Source organism: Notothenia coriiceps, unplaced genomic scaffold, assembly GCF_000735185.1.
Source record: "Notothenia coriiceps isolate Sejong01 unplaced genomic scaffold, NC01 NC01_scaffold00000339, whole genome shotgun sequence".
NCBI classification, from domain to species: domain Eukaryota; kingdom Metazoa; phylum Chordata; class Actinopteri; order Perciformes; family Nototheniidae; genus Notothenia; species Notothenia coriiceps.
The window spans coordinates 11,362,553-11,373,207 of record NW_011333040.1 but is presented as its reverse complement, the minus strand read 5'-3'; the positions used below and the strand labels follow the sequence as shown (position 1 = coordinate 11,373,207).

Here is a 10,655-nt window from a genome sequence, read left to right as displayed (position 1 = left end):
GCTGTGGGAGACAGGAATCTGGAGTGTAACATGTTCCTTTTTGAAGTGCCTCTTTGGGTGTCAAATTTCCCTTTTACCCTCTTTGGAGTCCCTCTCGTTGTCTCCTCCCTAGGTAGAGAGTCCTGCCTTGTCTGCAACGTATCTACGGCACATTTAACTTTTCTATTATGTAAACGTCAGGTTTACAAACCTTTACGGTACACACATATGTATCCTTCTACTTTAGCGTGCTCCTATAGGTAGGTCCTGAATACTAGGTCCTGGTGTCGTTTGTCCGTGTCGGTGAGTCTAGTCCGAGGCCTAGGTCCTATTTGTCTTGTGTCGTCGTTGTCCTAGTAGGTACTGAGGCTAGGGCCGCCATATATCTACGTTTGTTTTCTTTCTTTCAAAGCCCTTCTCTCTATAAGCCTTGTACTCTCATCGTGTGTCCAATCTTCTCTCTTCCTTCTTCATTCTAAAGGGGTCGTTTGATTCGGATGTGTGTTCCCCCGACTTAGATTAGTCGGGATATTCGAAATAGTTTCCTTCCCAAAATTTCGCGTGAGAATTTTTGCCTATCCCCCCACAGACGGCGGGCTTGTGTCTTGAGCCTCGACTTATATGTGGTGTTTCTCTCTGTATATCTATTCTTTCGAGACCGAGGGTAACATTGAAAATCTCTCGCAGGATCCCTTGTTGGTGTTGGGCGTAACGAACCTTACGTTACGGGATTCCTGTCATCCCAGGTGTGTAGAGAAGTGTGCGCTGTAGAATTCTGTTCTCTAAAAAAAAAGATGTAAATGACGAATTTAAACGACTTTAATGTTAATTTTTTTCACTATACTATCTCAAACTATACAAAAATGTCTGTTTTACTCTCCCCGGGGTCCCCCGCGTTTTTATCCTCCCCTGTAAAAACTCGAGACGAGAATTTGCTGAAAAAAAATATAATCTCTATGTTGCAGTTGGCAGTATAATGTAGTGTTCCCATTTGTAGAGGCGAGAGACTGCGGCCCAAATATTAATTTCTCATTCAAGCGACTCAAACCTCGCCAAACACCAAAATTACTCGACCCATAAAAAGCCATCAAAATGTCAACACTAAAGGGTAAACATTAGCACCACGTCATAACACAAACACGTCCAACGTGTTATGGGTTCGGCAGTCCTGTAGCTCAGGTGTCAAAAGGAGTGCCTTTTTCCTGGTCCTCGAACGCAAGCATTAGACCCCACGTGGGATGTGTATAGTGTGTACGTCGTGTATGAGAGGTGTCGAAACTAGTCCTTTGGGCATAATGTTATGTGTGAGAGGGGGGGGGGGAAAGCGACGAGAGGAGAGAGAGTGAGGCCATGTGCCCGGGCATTCTGCAATCATACCCTCAACCGTAATTCATTGCGACACCACCGACATTACGAGGTCGGCAGAGGAAACACAAACAACCAAAGGGGACAGACACAACAAACACACACGCACCACCGACAGTAGGACCGAGGGCCGAGTTGGAAGTGTAGTGGACGACGTTAGTCGACACCTGGGAGAGGCTGATGGTGGACGAAAGGTAGTTCGGTAAAATGTTGCCGTATTAGTTGCCTCCGAGGTGTTGAAAGAGGCGGTCTAGAGTTCATAGTCAGCATAGAGCGCAGAGGGGAGGCCATGTGTCGTTGGCATACAGCCTCAACGTAATCCTATTGTCGCTACTATGCCGACTTGAACGCGGTAATCAAAGACAAGACCTCAGTCATAGTTGCAGGACGGTCATTGCAATGATATATAGTTACGTATGAAATCAATATTCGGACTATATACTATCGATTGAAGTGTTACACCACTACACTCAAATCGATTGTAAGACATCGATGCGGCCAGTGAGTGGTTCTATCGGGGGTCAAGAGGTGACCAAGAGGAGTGGTTGGTGTCGAGTTAAAGAGAGGCTACCGGCAATAAACGCAAGATTAGACCGACGAGGACCAGAGCCAACCGCGGATCGTCCGAGTATTAATCATTCCCACACCCAGGGTAGTATACGTAAGCTTATAAGTACAAGTTTGAAGAAGACACAGAAGACACAGCTTTGATTCCATACCCCTAGGTACAAATAATTATACAAGGGCGGCGAGAGGAACCAAAGGGGGGTACAATCGCAGTGTGCGCCCTCCATGCACGGGCTCCGAAAAATACACCTTCACTTTACAGGAATGTTTTTGCTGCGGTCACAGTGACATCACACTATAAAGACGATAAAAAAAAACTTTTAGATCACTAAGTAGTAAACAGGATGTGGTAAATAAAGTGTCCACAGAAATTGGACCTCAACGGAACATTCCATTCTACCGCGGACGGGTAATTCCCGAACATCCAGCTCTTCTTCTTAAAATTTAAGATAGGACACAAGGATATGCCCTCGGTCACATTCCGTCGGTCTGTCCTTCATTACACCACGGAAAAGATTGAGACCAATCATGTTGTGCTTTCGGCGTCGTAAAACTTAGTCGACTTCGTGAATTGCTGACAGAACCATCGTGGTACTATTATTTGCTCAATGTATTATTGGTCGGGAACTACATTCGTACGTACCTGATCAAGAGAACGGTAGCCAAAACTCCGTTCTAATACCGGACTAAAAACGTTACAATGCAGTCTACCTTCATCGCCAGAACTTTTACTAAATACACCCGCAATTTCCTATTTAGGACTAGTTATATAGTGTGCGTTCTAAGGAATGTTCAGAGTCGACTCCGGTTTAATTACGCGTAGGTATCAATCATACTCAGAAATCTATGTAACAAAGCATCTAAGAAACCCGTTCATGTTATTGAATAGTCTAAAACCAGGTGGCACAAATGCTAGTTTTTCAAATTCCAGTAGGGTTGCAAAATTCAGGAACTCCGTCAGGACTTAAAATAAGTCCACTAATTAGAAGTAGTGCGAACTAACTATTTATATGCAACCTCATAGTAGACGTATTGTACCTTGTTCATGTGCTTAGTAAGCGAAAATTATAACCCCGGATTGCCTTCGTATATTTTAAATGATGTTTTTAATCCAGTCTCATGACGCTCGGGACACCGTGAGGTTACCGATTGAACCAAAACGTACCTTCTAAGTCGCAACTGGTCGCATCGTTTGACTCTCGCAAGTCTATCTATTCCTGGATTTGGTCGGATTTCGTCAAGGGACATAGGGTTTGATTCCACGAGATCAGAAACGTATTCTACACCGTAACCCAGCGTATCATAGTTTACGTTCGTCGACTCTAGGCTCGTTTTTGTTCCTTTAGTCTCTGTTCAGGAAAACCAGACTCCGATAATCTTACCGGTAAACACTGAAATTGTCGCTCGACAGAGACACCGATGCTACACAAGATTCTCCGGGTCTGACTTTTAGAAGTTTTATTTGAAGTATCAAAAAATTCATTAGTGTCGTTGAAAAAACGCTGACCGAAAGGTTCTTAGAAACAACCTCCGCCGTTCGGGCGCTTCTAAGACTTTATCCAGATCATCAACCCGATTTGGGAGACCTAGCTCCAACACCGAAAAATTCTTCCGCCAAAACAGGGGTGACGATGAGAACTTACTAACACCTTGTTATCGCGACTATTTATTTCTGTATAGTAGTTATAAGATTATTTCTTCACCGATTTAATTACCTTCATGTGCAAGGGAAAGTTGTCCGTTGGGTTTTGTATGCGCCGAGACGCGATGGTCGCAGGATCGCTACCGACCAATACCGTTCACCTGACGAGTTCGGTCGGCACGGCGATGATCCAATGGCCTACGCACAAGTGTACTTTCCCCACCGTAAACCTCCGTAGAGCTTGGTAGTGTTGTACCTCTTCGGCCGTGACTGTCGCGTCGCTCAGTATAAAGGACTTACTTTTCGGATCAAATGATTCATAATCAGGTTTATACTCTTCAATTTTGAAATTTATAGCGTACTGGGATTTGTGACATAGAGTCCTATTTTCGGCGTGTATCGGACGTGCGACGTTCCAACTTATGCTCGGACCATTGGTTCTTTTCACAAACTTTACGCATGTAGTTGTCCAAACCCTACTACTAGTCGACCGCGGGGCAGATTCTGTGCTAGACTGAATTAATCCCGTAATACTCGAGCTCACAAAGCCAGTTGAATATGACACAAACGAATTTTATTATGAAGACGTCCATGTCATACACTCGTGACACTCACAACGTGCCGGTCTATGCCGAGTTCTTCCGACTGGTCTATTCCTCTTATATAATATGTAAGTACTACACTATCACTACACTATACTTACTATTACACTTCTAGTTGTAGACGGTGAGTCAACATGAAACACACCGTCTATAAATTCAATCGAAGAATTGCCGATTACAATATTAGTCATCAACGAGACTTTACCCTCCACTTAATCAAGATAAAGTAAAAGCGACAAGTGTGTCATTCAAACTAAAAACGGCCGGCAGGAAGGACGTTGCCGTCAAATTTGACATAAAGGAGATATGGACATTATACTCGAACTATTCGAGATTTGAGGTGTGTGACTCCGAGCTGCTAACAAGCGCGTCCGTCACGAAAGTGACTCAACTTAGAGCGAATCGGACGCTGGCATTGGACGAAGCGCCGTCGTCGCCCCCATATTGATGCTTAGATCAAGTTTGCATACGGACCTATCACAAAACTCAATACGGCCAACTGAATTAGCGTTTTGTTTCGGCGAGAGCGATTTGACCAAGGATGTTGCGACCGATCAAGTAGGACGGCAAACAGAGTTCGCGTGCGCACAGGATACATCAATCCACGCGCAAGTGCTACTTCCCCACATAGACCTCGTAAGCTCTGGTTAGTGTTTGTACCTCTTCGCATGACTGTCGCGTCGCAGTATGAAGGAGTTGACTTTTCAGTCTGATATTAATAATTCGTTCTATACTTCTTCAATTTGAAATTTGTCAGGTACTGAATTTATGAAATGGTCTCTATGTTTTCGTTGTATCGATGTGAACGTTCCCTTATGTCGACCATTTGTCTTTTTTCACAAACTTACGCATCGTAATTGTCTAAATTAGCTACGTTTCTGTGCTCTAGACTGAAATTAATGTAATTGGACTTTACAAAGCAGTTCAATTACACAACGACATTTTATTATGAAGACGTGATTCGTCATCCCGAACACTTGTCGACTCGACAACGTTCTTCCGGTCTATGCCGAACGCCGCGACTGAGTCTATTCCTGTATATTATGCTCATTACTATGGTAATACTACACTATACTATTGACCCTGTCGTCCTAGCTGCAGACCGTGAGGTGTCACGCGCCTGCCATCGTGCATTACAATGAAAACTAGGCCTAATGAATACGACACCGTCTATAAATTATTCGCAAACGAATTGTATTATCATATTATTTATCAATGATTTAGTCAGGTTAACGACGACTTCTACCCTCCAACTATAAGGCTAAAGTAAAAGCTGCAAGGTGTCTCAGTCACTAAAACCCGGCCGGCAGAAAGGACCGTTGCCGTCAACATTTGACATAAGGAGACGGCGTGTGAGCTCGAGACTAACCAGCCGTCGGCACCACAAAGCGACTCAACTAGAGAAATTAGGACACTTAGATGAGGACCGAAGCCGCGGTCTGATCCAAGGTCCTATTCAGTGGCTACCTCTAGATGCGGCGTTTTTCACTTGGCTCGAGCATCATGGCCTTTAGTGTCTTCAATTAAACGATTGCGGTTTTAGGGACGAAGCATAATACTACGGGGGGTCCGAAGCGGTGTCGTCGTATTCTCAAGTGGTACCTCTAGATCCGGGCGATTTTTCTCTTGCGTCTGCACGCATCCTGCGCCTTTCGGCCTCAAAGGGACAGGCGATTCGCTTTTAGGACGAGCATCATCGGTCCGAGCAGAAGTTGAGCGTCAAACAGTACCTAATTTAGGTGTTTCGGGACTTTACAAACGGCTTTACTCTAAACCGTCGGAAGGTTTCATCTACTTACGGCAGAGCGAGAATTACGTCTGTCCAAAGCGGGTCTTCCGGCAGGTTAATCGCGTACTGGGCACGAAATTCTTGCTTTTACTTATTACTGAGCTATATTAGTATACACTTCCCTATTACACGTCGCTGCGCCAGTACGGCGATTACAGACTACCGACTGTCAGGGAGATGCGCGAGAGCGCAGCTGAGGACCAGTCGGACAGCGACAAGAAAAGCGGGTATTACTGGTTCAACGACGTGTAATAGGGCGAATAATCGTACCCGGTTTAATAGTTTGTTCCATGCTAAACTGAGGCCGTTACAAGTTCAATTTACGGCTGATATTCTTTACAAACTGTGAAGTCTACTGAGATAAATGTAAAATTTGTGATATTGGGCTATATAAATAAACATTGATTGATGATTGAGGAGGCGCAAACGCTTGCCTCGGGGGAGGGAGAAAAAGAGCCACAGCGGAGAATAAACAGAAGGGCAACCATGGCAACCATGGCAACCATGCAAGGGAAGTCTTCTTCACTGCTTTTGTGGCAGACTACAGTGCCACTTACAGGCCTGGCATATGTACTACAGCGTCTCCAGCGCTTTCGAGCGACAATGGTCGGCCGTGGCCCAACCTCTTATTCCCCTGATAGGTGGAGAATTGACCACTAAGCGGAGCACCACTTTTGTGACGTAGAAAATAATTCAAATCTGGATCAGTCTGTATCAGATTCGTTGCAGCCCCGTTTTTAGAGATTTGGGTATAGAGGAAAAGAGAGAGGGTTGTATTTTTTCACACTTGGTGAGTTCCCTGACACACCGGGGACACATATTCATGTGACGTACAAGAGTGCATTTTGCATGATAGGTCCCCTTTAAGTTGGCAAGCGTCCACATAAACCAAGATTAGTGATGTGGAGGGGAGGGGCTTGACCACTGTGAAATACGACCTCTTCCTGGAGGCTGATGAAGCGAAGTCACATGATTCATGACTTTGTGAAAAGCCTCTCACCGTGCTTTAATCAAAGTGATAGGTAACATAATTATTTTTCACAGTTAAGGCACACGAGTAATGGTTTCTGATCCTGCAGCATCACCATGTGTCTATGCATTAATGATCTTACCCTCCACGTAGAGCAGCTGGTACTTGGTGGAGATCTGGGGGGTGCCCTTGGTCACGGCCTTGCAGTAGAAGACCCCCTGTTGCTCGGGGCTGGGGTTCTGCAGGACGAAGCCCTTGCTTGGGTCGTAGGTCATCTGCGTCCCGTTGGCCGTGATCTCCTCTGGAGGGACCTCTCTGTGTAGGGTCACCTCGGACTGCGGGTCGGTCACGCGGCACGGCACCACGGCGGGCCGGTCCGGGCGCAGGTACGCGATCTCAAAGTGGAAGGCCGAGGGGACGAAGAGGTTGTCTTTGTCTGTTCGGAGGGACAGGTATGTCGGGTCAAATAAGGTAATAAGGAAAATACTTGTATCTGCAAGCTAGGTCATCCATTCATGAAGGTGATTGATGTGTTTGATGTAGATTTTTAAATAGATAGTTCGGATTATCTGGTTGTATAAAGTATTATCGTGGGTCAGTGTGTTACCTAAAGTAGCAGCAAAACATATAATTTTTGTTGTATGCTATATTTAAAATATTTTCTCTGCTTAACCTTGCCATCAGACAGCACTTTTTCGGGGGGATCAAAGACATTAACTAAGCTACCAGACTTAATTGACAAAGATAGTTCTTTAACATCACAGCATAAGGAAGTTGATGGTCTTATGCTGAATCTACTGGTTTTTTAGTGTTATTGTGTGACTTTGATTAGTTTAAAAGATTTATCAAAGTTAATTAGTTATAATAAAGTTGCTGCCCCGTAAAAACAAAAAAAATGAGCTAATAGATACTTATTCCCTATTACTGATCATGTTATTGATAATAAAGCATTATTAAATATTATATAGCCTACTTATAAATATAACTTAAATTCAGATATATTGTAGATTTTTTCATATTTTAATTGTAACTTTCTTTCTCTCTACATTTATGTTTTTTTGATATTGTAATTTTCCCTCGTACACCTATACAACTAAAGCAAATTCCTTTTACATGAAAGCCTTTTAGCAAGAAACTATATTCTGATTCTATTATTAAACTGAATCCTGAACCCTCAATCAAAGTGACATGTCGTTTTTTTATAAATATCCCTTATAGAAACTGGAGAGTGCAATCTGCTATGTATCCCATGATTTACCTGTGAAATAGATGTATGAGACGTATGATCGGTCGTGGTCCCTCTCACACTCGGTGCCATCACAGACGATCACCCAGCAGCTGTAGGGCCCCGTGTCGGCAGCAGAGGGCGCCTTCAGGATCAGCTGACTGTACTTGTCGCTCTGCATGATGCTGGAGGCGGGAAAGAAAACAAATAATCAGACCTTCACACATTCACATCCATCATGATGCCAAACGGCTGATTCAGCACCTGAGGCGGGAGTCATTGAAGGTGTCCAGGTAGGGGGGGTAGGACCACCCGATGGAGTTGCCTTTGCAGCGCAGCTCCATGTTCCTCCCTGGGGTCAGGCTGGTGCTCTGGCCCAGGCGCAGGAAGCGTCCCTTATCTAGAACCTGGGTCAGCAGGGTCTGGCCTTTCCCTGCTACCTCTTTTAGTTTTCGTACCTTCACCCTCTTCCCCCCAGGGTGGATGCGGTTCTCTCCTACATCTTTTCTACGCTTGATCTGCTGGCAGGAACCTGGATAAGGGAGGGTGAGAGAGGGGTTAAAGGGGCCCTATTATGGTTTGTTGTGTTTTCCCTTCCCTGTAGTGTTATAAAGAGATTTGTGTGCATGTAAATGGTCTGCAAAGGCTAAAATCCAAAAGTTCCCTCCCCCTGCTTGATACGACTTGAAGTTAGTCCTTTGTTAACTTCAGTAACATACTGTAGTGACATCACAATGTAACACTTGCGCTTCTATTGGCTAGCTCTCCAACACATTGTAGGCTAAGGGGTGGGACATCTAGTAGAGGCACAAAATACAATTATGAAACCTGACAATGAGCATAATAGTGCCCCTTTAAAAGTAATAAAGCAAATGTTACAAAATCCTCTCTTTTTGTACTGTACGAGCGTCCAGACTTGTGATCGGTATGTCTTTCCAAAAGAGCTACTCTGTGTTTTCTCCAGCTGTGACAACATTAAAGCAGGAAGTGAGAAATCCTTATTACTGGCACAGAATGTGCAGAACCCAGCCTCTTTTTTGGGCTCTGTATTTCTGAGTGGGCACATAAGACAAAAACAAATTCTCGGTCTGTGGTGTGGTCTTTCAGGGTGTGTTTGTTTTATTCTTCCGTGCAGCATTAATGAGAAGGAAAGGTCAGCAGTAAAGATCAGTAATGAGAAACGCCTGCTGCATGCCTCAGATGCATCTGCTTTGAGTTGGTCTGCAGAAACACTTTGCAAAAACTCACACAACTCTCATGCAACTTTTACAATTGATATGCATATATACAATTCAAATATAAAAACAAATGTAAATCAAATGTTTTTCTTTGCCTCATGTCAATGTGATTTACTTCTATGTCTAACATCCTCCCATTCTACGCCCATCACAAATACCCCAGTCAGTCTTGATTTACACAACCTCATATTATCTTATCCTCCCACTTCTTCCAGGTTAAAATCCAAGTTTTCATGATTGAAAATAACAGCCATTTTGCTTCATGAATCTACGAGACAGATGTGGAGACTTCACTCACCATTTTGGAGCTCCACCCAGAGCAGGGCCATGCCGAGCACCACCCAGAGCTTCATGGTGCAGACGGGTCGGTCCGGAGAGGTCAGAGGGGTTTGTTGAGGGGCTCAGGAGGAACTCTGCTGGCTCCAGCTGACTGGATCAGATTGGCTGCTCCATCCTCACACACTGAGAGCTAATGGGAAAATAACTTCTGATATTTTTGTTGACTCCCTCTCATCAAACCTGAGGGCAGAAACACAGACTCTGGAGCCCTCTGCTGGAGTATTTATCATAGAGCGTTGTGAAGGAGAGCATCACTGTTTAAAATCTTGAAACACTACATAGAAGCACATGTACAACAGTGTGATGTATTTATTCATAAAATAATATGGGCCTTTTTTAGTGAATTAATAAGACAGTTACCTCATCATTCTGAGAAAAGTCATCTTTAATAAAAAATAAATTAACAAGATTGTCATCTCAAAATTCTGAGATAATATCTCTTAGAAAACATGCTCTATTTTTCAGAAATAATAAAGTTATAACCTCAAAATTCTAATAAAATGTACTCGAGAGCTCTATTTCAAGAAAACAAACATGTCGATGAGATAATAATAATATCTTTAATTTGGGTTATTGTTTTATATGATTTTTCCTCAAGTGAATTCTTCTGTAATGTGTAAATTGAGAAAGTCATTTAAGGCTAATCCCTGAACAGAGACCCCTCTGTGCTGCTGTGCAGAGGATCATATTTTCCCATGATGCACAGCGTGCTACATCCTGATTAGTGCTGTAACTGCAGGTGCTTTGACCTTTCCTGCTCTCGGTTTGGACCTGCTGTGACAGTGAAGCACCAGCTCTCCACTGTTTTGACCTCTTACAGACAACTAGTGTAGTGTGGAGTCGGGGCACCAATCAAAAGAGATTCTCTCTCAAATATTAATGCCAAAATATGAATTTCAATTTGTGTAGAAGAACTTATTTTTTCTTATTTCCAAGACT

General features: G+C 43.7%; 1 protein-coding gene across 1 annotated transcript in view; it reads right to left on the bottom strand.

Moving 5' to 3' along the window:
* Positions 1 to 9,860, bottom strand: part of LOC104950918 (platelet-derived growth factor receptor-like protein) — a 12,509-nt gene extending 2,649 nt beyond the window's left edge. The window contains exons 1-5 of the mRNA XM_010777520.1: positions 9,676 to 9,860; positions 8,404 to 8,671; positions 8,173 to 8,324; positions 7,057 to 7,350; positions 2,172 to 2,176 (exon numbers count right to left, since the gene is read on the bottom strand). Of these exons, the coding sequence (XP_010775822.1) occupies positions 2,172 to 2,176; positions 7,057 to 7,350; positions 8,173 to 8,324; positions 8,404 to 8,671; positions 9,676 to 9,730 (774 nt within the window). The 5' untranslated portion in view covers positions 9,731 to 9,860. The remainder of the gene's footprint in view (positions 1 to 2,171; positions 2,177 to 7,056; positions 7,351 to 8,172; positions 8,325 to 8,403; positions 8,672 to 9,675) is intronic.
* Between the last annotated feature and the right edge of the window lie 795 nt (positions 9,861 to 10,655).